Below are 13308 nucleotides of genomic sequence, written 5' to 3'. Positions count from 1 at the left end.
GCAGAGCTGATAACAATGATGTTTTGTTTTGGTCAAGGACTTTGTGAGCCTCATGCTCTGCCAGGGAGGAGGGGAAGCTGGGAGGAAGCAGAGACAGGACACCTGACCCAAACTGACCAAAGAGGTATTCCATACCACAGCACGTCATGCCCAGGAGGTAACTGGGAGTTACCCGTAAGGGCTGGGAGACTGCAGGGTTGGAGGAGGTATCGGTCAGAGCTTGGTTGAGCTGGGGGGGTGAGTTATCGGTCGGCTGGTGCTGAAGTGTTGTATTCTCTTCCCTTGTTATTTCCTTTATCATTATTATCACTGGTGGTAGCAGTAGTGATCTGTGTTATACCTTAGTTACTAAACTGTTCTTATCTCAACCCATGGGAGTTGCATTCTTTTCGATTCTCCATCCCTCCGGGAGTAGGGGGAGAGCAAGAAGGGGGGGAAGTGAGTGAACGAGTTACCTGACTGGGTTTAACCACGACACTATTACTTTTTCCATCCTCATGACAGACATTTAATCACATGTTGGACATAGAAACTTAGAACTGAGATTGGAAGGTACCTCTGGTCTAGTCCCACAGCCCAGCTGAAAGTGGGGTCAATTAGTGCAGGTTGCTCAGGGCCTTTTCCAGTTCAGTTTAGAGTATCTCCAAGGATGGAGATGCCACAGCTGCTCAGGTGAGTCTGGTCCAGAAGTGCCTGGTTCAGTCTTCTTTACTCCCTCCCCTGAGCCTTCTTTTCTGAAGGCTAAACAGTCACAGCGCTCTCATCCTCGTCCCTGTATGACAGATGCTCCAATCTTTGTCATTTTCATGGCCCCTATGCTGGACTAACTCCACTATGACCATGACTTTTTTATTGTGAATATGCTTCTTTGGGTATCTATATCCTCAATTGTTCTTCAAACGTATGGGGAAGTTACCAGAATACCAAAGCTTTCTGAAAATAAGTGCTGACCAAGTTTCATCTTTCAGAGGTGAATGCCCCAATTACTAGATTACAGGGCCACAAGTTCTTTTTTGAGCCCTGTGATGGGAGGTTGGCCATTCTCCCAGAAAAGGAAGTGTGTACAGGTTATTGAAAATTGTAAACAGGAAAGTTTTCTGATTAAGTGCTTCTGGTGTCGAGTTGTGGGAAAGGGGGTTTTCAGTTTGGATTTTATTTGTTGTTGGGTGGTTGTTTGATCTTTTGTCGTAGTGTGGGCTTTTTCTCTCTTCAGTCCCTCTACTGGGTCTCACTCAAAATGCTGAACCTGGTTAAGAGGGAGGAATGGCAACATGGCTATTTGTAGGCTAGATGGACTGGGAACTGCTTTGGGAAAACTTTTTAAAAAACAAATTATTGCACTTTGTGACTTGCTAAGAATTTTCTTGTACTAATTTAAAGGGGTAAAAGTTCTGTAAAAGGAGGGCTCTTCAGAGCCCTGCCTTACTCACCCTGACAGCAGGATCTGCTAATTTTCAGTCTTCTGTTGAAAGAAATGTGGTGGTTTATGTTTATGAGGGTCTATTGAACAAGACTATTTAGTGAACTACAGATTACTGGTCTTTGTTGTTAGACTTTCAGTTACATTCCAAAATTAGGAAAACTTTACTGGACCTTAGACAGTTCTGTTGGTTATTTTTTAACAATATTTGGCACAGAATCATCTGGAAGGGAAACTTGCAGTTCATTTCTATTTATGATTTCTAGCACAGAGCTATCAATTGTCAATATGAATTTATTTTGAAGTATAAAATTTAGAGAGTGAAAAGTTTAGGCTGGAGGTACTTTCCAGTGCACTCTTAATCAGAGAACAAGTGATGCACCTTCAGAATGAGGAGACTTGCTTCCATTCATAGAACGTTAATCATAGAATTACAGAATAAGCTAGGTTGGAAAAGACCTTTAAGATCACCAAGTCCAGTCATTACCCCAGGACTGCCAAGACCGCCACTAAATCATATCACTGAGGACCTCCCTATCTCTGCCATTCAACTCAGGGAACTGAGTACCCTGAGGATGGCTGGTCTGACTAAAGACTGAGGCAAAAGCTGCAGTACATACCTCAGCCTTTTCTTCGTCCTCAGTCACTAGGTTTCCCCTACTATCCAGTGGAGGATGGAGATTCTCCTTGGCCCTCCTTTTATTGCTAATATATTTGTAAAAGTATTTTTTATTATCTTTTATGGCAGTGGCCAGATTTAGTTCCATCTGTCCCTTCGCCTTTCTAACTTTCTGTGCATAACCTAACAACACCCTTGTATGTTTCATTGGGTAACAGTCCCTTCTTCCACAGGTGATAAATTCTTTTTTTTTCCCGAAGTTCCAGCAGTATCTCCCTGTTCAGCCAGTCTGGTCTTCCCCACTGGTTTGATTTTTGGCACATAGGGAGTACCTGCTCCTGCACATTAAGGATTTCATTCTTGAAGAGTGTCCAGCCTTCCTGGACCCCTTTGTCCCTCAGTAATGTTTCTCAAGGAATTCTCCCAACTAGAAAACTAAACAGGCCAAAGTCAGCTCTCCAGAAGTTCAAGGTGGAGCTTTTGCTGACTTTCTTCCCGACTTCTCCAAAAACTCAAAATTCAATCATTTTGTGATTGCTTTTCCCAAGATGGCCTCCAACCATCACATCTTTTTCAGGACAGGCAATCTCAGGAGAGAACTTTTGAGATGTGTTTAATGTCCATTTAACTGCATGCACAAGTTGGAATAATATTCATTTGGGAACAAAAAAATCTCCCCCCCCCCCCCCCCCCAAACAAACCCCCAGACAACTCAATTTCTTCTCACTATGTATTAATGTCACACCAGCACAAGCATTCAGTATTTTTATTGCCCCATGCATTGAGGTTTTCTGCAGTAAGAATACAGTGAAGCTATCACTAAAAGATGAGAACACAGTGAAATGACAGTGAACGTATTACTTCATAGTATTAGGCTTGTAAAATTCATTTTTAAACTTGGAAAATTATTTTCCCCAACCCACTCTAAATACAGGAAAGCTAAAACACAATCCTAACTGACAGGAAACAGGTTGTACTTCAAAGAGTTCCATTCTGACTGAAACAATGGAATAACAAAATATTCAACTATACTGCCTATATGTCAAATTTCTCTTCACAGATATTGTGTCCATGTTCTTCATAATCTTCTCTAGTTACTACCATGTCTTCAAAATCATCATTTTCAGAAATGAGCTTCCCACCTTCCCAGGAATAAGTAATAGGGCTGAAAAATGAACAGTTATAAATGAGTAACAGTAAGTACATTTCAAACAGAAGTATGCAGTGATGATTTCCAAGACTTTTATCTATCCTATTTAAAAATATACTTTTGATTGCTAAATCAAACCACCCAGCTCCAGACAAGCTCTGAGACAAAGTCTGAAATTTTAGCAGGGCTGACTGACTGTTATAAACAAGTGCAGGAGGCAGGTGTGAAGAGGGCGGGATAAGAAGATATTGTTTAATGTTACACAGATAATGATTCTTCATAATATTTAAAAGTACTCTCCAATAGTACTTTTTAAAAAGTAAAGATTTCGTTGTTCTTTCGATACACGTGTTTTGTCTCAGCTGTGTACTTTCTCTCTGCTAAGGTGTTACCCCTTCCAAATCCCTGAAGTGACTACATTAATAATGATATGGCAGCATTCATATGCTGTCAAATCTTTTAAGTAAAAGATTAAACTCTTATCTTGCATACTTATATATCCACATAATCCACAATACAGTCTTATTTACCTATTTACGCTCCAAAGACTGATCCTGAAAACATTTCTATGCTTAACTTTATTACCTAAAGTACAGGGCAAGCAGGTGGTCCCTAATTTAACTGGTTTGTCTGAAAATACACTCATTTAAAACATTCTTCTTGTACAGTTCTGGTTCAGTGAATACTTAAATTAACCCTTTTTATCTTAGTAATAATAGATTAGATTCATAGAATAGTTAGGGTTGGAGAGGACCTTAATATCATCCAGTTCCAACTCCCCAGCCATGGGGAGGAATGCCTCGCCCTAGACCATGTCATCCAAGGCTCTGTCCCACCTGGTCTTGAACACTGCCAGGGACAGAGCATTTACCACTTCTTTGGGCAACCTGTTCCAGTGACTCACCACCCCCACAGTAAAGAACTTCTTCCTTATATCTAACCCAAACCTCCCCTGTTTTAGTTTGAACCAGCAAAAGAAATCCTACTTCATAGTTTGTTCTGCTAGAAGAACAAAGCTTGTTCTATACAGTGTAGAACTCACTTTTCAGGAAGAACAACGGACACATCATAATCAGTTGGAGTAAGGCATCGAACTTCAGAATAAACCCGATCTCTGAAGCCTGGAAAAAGGGTGTTTCCCCCAGTCAGGACTATGTTCTTGAAGAAATGAGGCTGCATTTCTGTAAAGGAAGTAAATCTGTAGTTACAGATAATATATGCTTAAAGATTCAAGTTTTATTCCCCACTTAGAAGTAAAAAATATGCAAGAAGAATTTTATGATCATCTAACGATTACATCAATTAAATACTTATATTGAGAAATAAATGAAAATGATAAATCCCCCTGTTCTTTGTGCTTTTTTAGAATCTGACTGCCGTAACTACTGTTTTCTTACATTACCTATTAAGTTCCATGTCTGCCAACACAATTCCCTTTTCAAAGGGTATTTTAAATGATACAATTTTTTTAAGAGTACTAAATAATAGCCTCAATGCCGCCATATGTATGTGGCATCACAGAACCTAAGAAAGTCTTCTTTGTAGTAATAACATTAATTACATGTACCTCATCTGTAAAATGAAAGCTTTAGTATTACTCCTCACAAACAGCAGTCACAAAGGATTAAGCACAAAGGTGCTTAAATTACTAAGTTGGGTCAGTTTCATTTTTTTCATCAGTTTGATTTTTTTTTCCAAATAAAGAAAGGTATTTTAAAACATAACTAAAGCTAATTTCAAGTACATCCCATCAGTGGTGTCAAAGACGGATAGGTCACGTTAGAAAAGGGTGTTAAGAGGAGTTAAGTCTACAGTGATTAGTTGAAAGTAGAAATTGATCCATGAATCATCACAAAACTGCTTCCCTAACAGAGAGTCTTGTAGACAAGAAGGTCTAGAGTATATGACACACACCAGAAGACAGAACAGTTTGTAACTTAGTAAGTGGTATATTGACAGTACCAGCTTCTTAAAACACTTTAGATACTCAAAAAAAAAAAAAAATCAAACCTAACAAAAACCACCAAACCACACACTTTTTGAAAATACTTCTAAGGTTATACCTTCAGGTAAATTCTGAATAGAATAGACAATGGCTTCCGGAATTCCCATCTCTTGAATACCAATATCTGAAGGATGGAAGAGTATTTCTGGAACTGCAAATCTTTCATTTGTTAGACGAAGTGTTTGTTCACCAGTCTTGTATTTTCCACTTAACACCATCTCTTCCCTTGGCTAAATTAAAGACATGAATAGTAGCCACTGCTTAAGAAAAGAAGCCACATCCTAGAGTATTCAGCTAATCTTCTTCATGTACTGCAGAGGTAGGCAGTATATTCTATGTAAAGTTGTATTACCAACAAATCTTAAGAATAATGCATACTCTGGTGTTAAATCTGCAGTGACTTTACCCTCATCAACTACAGTTTTGCCTGAAGCAAAATAAAATAGGTACACACAAGACTGCAATATTGGGACTGCTTTTGAAACTATGGCAAACTTGGTAAGTGAAATAAAATTGTTAAATTGCCTTCACTGGTATTAAGACTTTTCAGGGTCTTCTATAACATGACTTTCAACCTTCTACCTATTAAGGTATCTACATGAAATTCAGAGAGACTTAGAAACAAGCATCAAAGCAGAGGAAACATTTTCCAACTTAACTTTAAAAAATACACCCCAATAATGGTATGGATGGGTTGTATGACAGAGCACAACCATAAAAATAATTATTAAACATAAAATGTTATATACTGAAAAAATAGTATTTAATTTTCATCTCAACTTCCTAAGGAAATCTTTACCATTTAAGTTAGAAGTTACAACACAGCATTAGAAAAAAATAAGTCTTTTCAACCCCTCTGCTAAACTTGTACAGGGGAACAATTCAAAAAATATACTTCAAAAGCCACACTATTATTACCTTACAAAATCCTTTTTTGATTGTGCTGAAGTCTGGCAAAACATAATCTACCATTACAGTATTTTCCTCTCCTTTCAATCTGAAAGAGAAAAATGTAAAATACAACAGAATAAAGAACAAGTTCTAAGTTCCAACTATTTTCTGTTGACAAAACTTCCTTTGACTTAACTGTGAAAATTTCTGACTAAGAGTATAGCTTTATTTGTTTCTAAAAGTTGGTACTTCTGAATAATCTATTTGTTCATATAGTACTATTGTATACATACTTGGCAATGTCCATGTCCTTGTAAAAGTCTTGAGAAACATAACACACATCTTCTTTCACTTGATTAATTACATGTGTTTCATCCATAACATGCAGTTGCCTAAGAAAAACAAAAACCAAAACCACCTGTCCAGTCTTCCACTGGAGATGAGCAACCATAGTTTTCAAATCACAGAAAGCAACTCTTTCAATATCTAAAACTTGCATTCAATTTACAAAAGCATTCGTGGCCTGCTGGAGTTTAATGCTTTCCTACTTCACAGTTCAGTAAACACAAACATCTACCTGCATTTGTGCAATGTCTTCATAACATGTATAGCCATAATCCTGCAACAAGCTCTACTAGCGAAGAACTTTATCTAGATAAAGTTCCAAGCTAACGGATCCTTTTTATTTGTGGTATTGATAGAATCAGTTAGCAAACTGACTGATGATCTACTGAGACATCTCATAAAATATGTAAGGTCTTGTATAATTGTGAACACACGGGTAACCTCAGCAACATTAGATGTTCTGGCACTTTGAATAATTAGGTTATTAGTTTTCAAAGAGTTTAAGATCATCTTAATTCATCTTGATCTTAAGCTCAAGATGGCAGCTAGCAGATTATAACAGGCAAAAACCCCTTTATCATTTAAACAGCATTTAATCTAAAATACACAGAACCAGTAAGAATATCCTCACAAACTTCTAGCTCATTTCATAACAGGTCTCAAGATGATGATCAGCATGCTTTACCTGTAAGAGATTATCTCCTTGAGATGGTTGGTTAAGAGTTTTCCTCCAACATTAATCCTACAGAAAAGGAGTAACACAAGGAATTCTGTCATTATTGACTTCAGGCATAGCAAACAATTCTTCTAGAAAATATATACTGCAACTTACCTGATGATTGCCTCTTTTTTCTTTTTACTTCTGCAATAAGGTACAATGTGTGTAAAAGAGTATCCACTGTCCACAATGATACAACATAGCTCAGATGGATTATCCCGGAAATACCTATGTGCACTAAGAGCTCCAGCTGAAATACAGAAAATTGCACTCAATTTTTATATGAATATACACTTTTAGAACTTACATTGACATGAAAATGTACTTGCTTCGTATTTTAAATGCCTTTGACAGACTTCAGAGATTTCAATCAATAATACTACAGCCAACACATGAATTAATTTTGACAACAGATAAAATTAAGTATAATATATGCCCCCATTTATTCTATTTCAATAATGCCAGTCCATGCTCAGTTTCCTAAGGCCCAAGCAGACTGATCACACCACAATTTATCAAAGCTATCTAAAGGAGTACCATATGTCCAGCTATCTTTCAGGAGGACTATGATGTTATTTACATATTGCCTGAAAGATACATTTCGTTACTGTAACGCTGCATTTTATTTGCCAATACAAACAAAAAGCCACCCTACTCCCCGTTTCACTTCCCCCCCAGTCCCCCCTCAAAGAAAAAAAGAAGGAAAGTTATCTAAGACTTCATGCAAATTTTTGGTAGCCTCTCTCAAAGGCTATCCTGTTTCAAAATTCATCTGTTATCTCTATCATCCTGACTCTCCTCAAATTTTCTTTAGTTATATACCATGACAGCCCTAGAAAGCAGTCTAAGAGTATAGCTGAAATTTCTTACAAAAAAATAAATTCTTTAATCCGGTTGGAGTACATATCAGGAGCATATTACTCAAAACCTAGGGACACAAAGTAATTTTTTTTACTACCTTTATATATACGCGTGTGTGCATATGTATGCACGATTATTCATGTATTTATTCACAAGGTTGGTTAACCTTCAAAATATATAAATACAAACTAGAAGGAGGCAGACTCACCATTTACTCTAAGAACTGCTTGAAACTGATATTCTTCAAACAGAATTTCATTCATGGATTCTTGTATGGAAGTGAAGTTAAAATAAGGTTCAGTAATAATAATATTGGTATCTACAAAGTCCACCTATGAAAAAGTACATTAAGATGGTCATTACACAAAACTTAATACTCTGCTACCATATTTTGCAGCAGATAAAGATCATGTAAATTTGAAGACATGATTACCACTTGCTGTATTTGTTTGTAGAAACTACACTTAGAAAGTTTTGGGTTTTTTGAAGACTTCACGAGCAGTGATACAACTTTATCAAAGTAATGGGTATAAATGTAATAGAAAGGAACACCTGCATAATCTGCTCCTGACCATCCTTACAAATCATAATCCAACATTTTAAAGAGATACCCATAAAGTGCAATACTAATATATAATACTTTATGCTAATCCTGTCAACTACAGAAAGATATGTCTCTTTAACAGCTCAGCACTTACATCACAAAATTATTTACCTAATAATCAAAGATGAAGTCCTGCATGAAGTAGAATCAATAATAAAACTTCCAGTGACCTCTAATGAGGCCAGCCAAAGATCCTGGAATTTCTGTGTTTTCTGGTATCTCAAACGCCTTTAGGGAGAACTTCATAGGGTTGCTTCAGTCATAACTGATATGGCCCTAAACGTGTCACCAGCTGTATCTCTGTACTCTTCACTCATGAAAAAGAATTAAAACAAATTCTCTTTGAAACCATGAGTAAATTGAATGAAGTTCCAAAACTAAAATGAAAGCAAAGCACCAAAAGCCAGCACTGCATATGTTTATGTGTGGAGTCTTAGGGTATTTTGAGGCATTACTTTCATTTTCAGTACCATTCTCTCTCCTAGGTGTTACAAAGACTAAAAAGTTTCAGAGTATGTGACTTTTTTTAAAGAAGAAAATAAAACCGAAGCCTTATTGTACTTCTTGTGTTAAATCCAGTTCATGCGATAAATAAGAAAGATTAAGCATCAGATATTTATATCTTATACATTCAACTTACTCATAGGTAGAAAGTGTTTTGCTAAAGATGTCCCACGGATCTAGCTCACCACTCCCTTTTGCATCAACAGTCTCTTGATCTCTAAACCACATTTTATCTGTCTCTAGTTATTATTATTTCTTACTAACTTGAACTTTTAATTATATTGACGTGACTCTAACATGTGAACTAAACTCAGTACAAATACACACAAGGCTAAGAAATGTAAATGTTTTGTAAATTCTTACACCAGAGCTCAAAGTAAAAATTTTCTTAAGTTTGCAAAAAAATAAATCTGATTCCTAACTGAACACACATTCAAAGAGAACAGTAAGCTCACTGGTTCTGTTTAATACTTGATGTACTTATGTTAATTCCATTAGTCATTATTAAGCCCACACAAAATCTATAATCAAAAAAGGCTCTTACTTGGTACATTTCTTTTCCAAAAAGATAATCCCAAACCTGTCTCTGGACATCCCAGTTCACCAAGTAACCCTGTAGGAATTTACGAAAAAAAAAATACACTATTTAGAAAAAAGAATCATGCTTAAAAAAAATATGCTAGAAATCAAAAAATGTCAAATAATTCGAGACAGGTAATAGAAACTTGAGAGTAAACATGCCTGAATTCACATTTCTATGCTAAGGAGTAAATGTTACATAGGCTAAAGAATGTTACAAATACTTCCATCAATACATTAGTTACTACACTACAAAACCAAACTGTGTTTCCTGTATACGTTATTCTCTTTGACAGAAGCCAGTCTGACCCTGGTGCTGGGAAAGGTTATGGAGCAGATCATCTTGACTGCCATCACACATCACAACAACTAAGTGATCAAGCCCAGTTACCACGGATTTATGAAAGGCAAATCCTGCTCGACTAAACTCATCTCCTCCAACAAGGTGACCCAATTAGTGGGTGCGCAAAAGACTGTGCATGTTGTCTATCTAGACTTTAGTAAAGCCTTCGATACCGTTTTCCACAGCATTCTGCTGGAGAAACTGGCCTGGGTAGGTGTAATCATTGCTGGGACAAAAGCCAGCTGGATGTCTGTGCACAAAGAATGGTGATGAACAGAGTTAAATCCAGCTGGCAGCTTGTCACAGGAGGTGTTCCCCTGGGCTCAGAATTTGGGCCAATTTTGTTTAATATCTTCACTGATGATCCAGATGAGAGGACTGAGTGCACCCTCAGTAAGTTTGCAGACAACACCAAGTTGGCTGGGAGTGTTGAACTGCTGGAGGATATAAAGGCTCTGCAGAGGGATCTGGGTCAATGGGCTGTGGCTAATGGCATGAGGTTCAAAAAGGCAAAGTGCCAGGTCCTGCATTTGGGCAACAGCAACCCCATGCAACACTACAGGCTTGGGGAAGAGTGGCTGGAAAGCTGCTTGGAGAAAAAGGACCTGGGGGTGCCAGTTTCTGCCCCAGCATCCAAGAGGGCCAAGAGCATCCTGGCTTGTATCAGCACTAGTGTGGCCAGCAGGGCCAGGGCAGTGAACATCCCCCTGTACTCAGCACTGGCGAGGCTGTACCATGAATGATGTGTTCAGTTCTGGGACCCTCACTACAAGAGAGACATTGAGGTGCTGGGGCAGGTCCAGAAAAAGGCAGTGAATCTGGTGAAGGGCCTGGAGCACAAGTGTGATGAGGAGCAGCGGAGGGAACTGGGGTTGTTTAGTCTGGAGAAGGCTTGGGGAGGAACCTTATCTCTCTCTACAACTACTTGAAAGAAGGCTGACAGGACAAGAGGAAATGTTCTCAAGCTGCGCCAGGGCAGGTTTAGATTGAATATTAGGAAACATTTTTTTCAGCAAAAGGGTCATCAAGCATTGGAACAGGCTGCCCATGGAAGTGGTGCAATCACCAGCTCTGGGGGTATTTAAAACACCTGTAGCTGTGGTGGCTTAGGGACATGGTTTAGTGGTGTACTTGGAAGTGCTGGGGTAACAGTTGCACATTATCTTAAGGGTCTTTTCCAACCTGGCTGATTCTATGATTTTTAAACTCCACACTGCTGAACATAATTCTTGCACGATACTACATATAACCCTGCAGTTGGGCCACCCTGTGTGAAAACCATTCCTATTTTGCATTTGTCTATAACGTTAAACTCAGGGTATCTTACTTACTTTTTGAAAGGGCAGAATATAAAAAAGCCCAGAGGGATCTTTAATTTCATCCAGTTGATTTGCCGTAAAGGTTTTCAAGCGTGCAGTCTTTGATCTGAACTGACAGTTAGGAATAACGCTGGAAAAGATTGGAAAGTTTCCTATTCATCACAATACGAGGCACACTCACCGTCCTTACATTACTATCATAAGTAGCATACTTTCAGCAGTATTCTGGGGACGTATTTTAAGTTTAATCCATTTAATTGGGCCAGTTAGGAGGGAAAACCCCTCACTTCTGACACATCAGGTGCAGACGAGGCACCGTTCGGTAAAATAAACTCTCCCTTACCCCCTACCCCACACCCTCAACACAGTAAAACCACAGCCTGCGACCGCTCCGAGCCCTGACCTGCGCTCCGGCACGTGCCGCAGGGCCGGGGGCGGGGCCGGCCGGGGCCGGGGCTGGGGCCAGACCGGGGCTGTCCGCGGCGGGCGCAGGCGCACCGGCGACCCGCGAGCCGCTGGCGGGCTGTGTTTGCGGGGCGGCGGCTGCGGGGCTGGTGGGTGCGCCTAGCCGGGCCGAGCGGGGGCCGGCGCAATACAAAGAGGACGCCTGCCCGCCCCGCCCTTTCCCGGGCGCTCACCTGACGTTCGCGTGGCTGTAGCCGATCTTGGCATTGTAAGCGCCGTTATCCAGCACCAGCGTCGCCATGTTCCCCACGGCGCCACGGCCGCCGCCGTCCCAGTATTGATCCGCCACCGCCGTGGATCTCTATGGTTACCATAGACCGCAGGGGCAGCGCGCGCGCGGCGTGACGGGACCGGAGTGCCGCGGAACACCGCTTCCGGCTGCGTGCCGGGCTCTGGCGCGTGACGCGCTCCGCTCACGTAGCGCGGGTGACGCGAGGGAAGCCGTCGAGGCTATTGGTCTGGTGTGACCCGGAAGCGCTCGTCAAAGAGCCGGGCGGGGGTGGTAACGGGGGGGTGCTGAGTCAGCCGGAGCTGTGGTGGCTGTCTGCTGGGGCGCTGCCGCATCCTGCAGGTACGGGCAGCCCCGCACCGCCCCAGCCCTGCCACCAAGAGAGCCCGTGGTGGGGAGAATGGAGAGAAGGGGAGGCAAGTCCTTCCCTGGTGTGTGTAAGGTCACACCCCGCTGCTGAAGGAGCCTCTTGCCCGCGGGTGGCCGTGTCGGTTCGGTGCGGCGTCGGCGGGGGTACGGGAACACAGCGCCGTAGGGAGGAGTTGAACCGCAGAATGCGGGAACATTGCGTGCAAGGATGATACCGAATGGAAAGGGAGGAGGATCTTAACATTCCATCATCGTCGTTTTACTGTTGTTCTAGATTTGCTGTAATTAACACTAATTATAACTAGCATAAACCCCTGTGCTACTGGTGTTCGCTGGCACTGAGCAGGTTTTGTTATACTGGAGTCTGTGTCAAATACCATACACCCTTATAGAACCATAGAACAGCCCGAGCTGGGAGGGACCTCAGAACATCATCTGGTCCAGCTTTCCATGGAAGAGGGAGCCTAAGTGAGATGATGTCGCAACCTGTCATGAAAGACTTCCTGTGATGGGGGCTTCACCACTTTTCCTGGAGAGGTTGTTCCAGTGCTTAGTTGGTCTTACTATAAAAAGTTTCTTGTATCAAGATGAAACCTCTCCTGGTGCAACTTATGCCTCTAGCCCCTTGTCTTTTTGTGAGGAAAGAGCCTCCATCATCATTGCAGCCACTGTACTGGAATACTGTGATGAGCTCCCCCCTGAGCCTGCTCCAGGAAGAAATCATTCTATATGATTTTATTTATATGTTTTAACTTATCATTACTAGTATCTTTGTTGTTATCCAATAAAATGTAAACTGCATTACAGTATGTAATTGTATCTGTATGTAATTTGTTTTTGGGGAAATACCAGAACTTAAAAATAACTGCAACTCTGTACAATGACTC

General features: G+C 40.6%; 1 protein-coding gene across 1 annotated transcript; it reads right to left on the bottom strand.

Moving 5' to 3' along the window:
- Window positions 1–2790: 2790 nt before the first annotated feature.
- On the bottom strand, window positions 2791–12178 carry ACTR6 (actin related protein 6). The gene is made up of 11 exons (XM_062615459.1): window positions 11997–12178; window positions 11371–11488; window positions 9662–9730; window positions 8218–8341; window positions 7263–7398; window positions 7116–7172; window positions 6379–6477; window positions 6113–6191; window positions 5253–5424; window positions 4232–4370; window positions 2791–3204 (listed from the first exon to the last, which is right to left on the bottom strand). The coding sequence occupies exons 1-11, from the start codon at window positions 12062–12064 to the stop codon at window positions 3075–3077; spliced, it is 1191 nt and encodes a 396-aa protein (XP_062471443.1). The 5' UTR covers window positions 12065–12178; the 3' UTR covers window positions 2791–3074.
- Between the last annotated feature and the right edge of the window lie 1130 nt (window positions 12179–13308).

The sequence above is a fragment of the Pezoporus occidentalis genome, unplaced genomic scaffold, assembly GCF_034315485.1.
Source record: "Pezoporus occidentalis ecotype Australia unplaced genomic scaffold, CSIRO_AGI_Poc_V1 ctg182, whole genome shotgun sequence".
Taxonomy (NCBI): domain Eukaryota; kingdom Metazoa; phylum Chordata; class Aves; order Psittaciformes; family Psittacidae; genus Pezoporus; species Pezoporus occidentalis.
The sequence above is the reverse complement of the archived record's forward strand: the minus strand, read 5'-3'. Positions and strand labels throughout refer to the sequence as shown.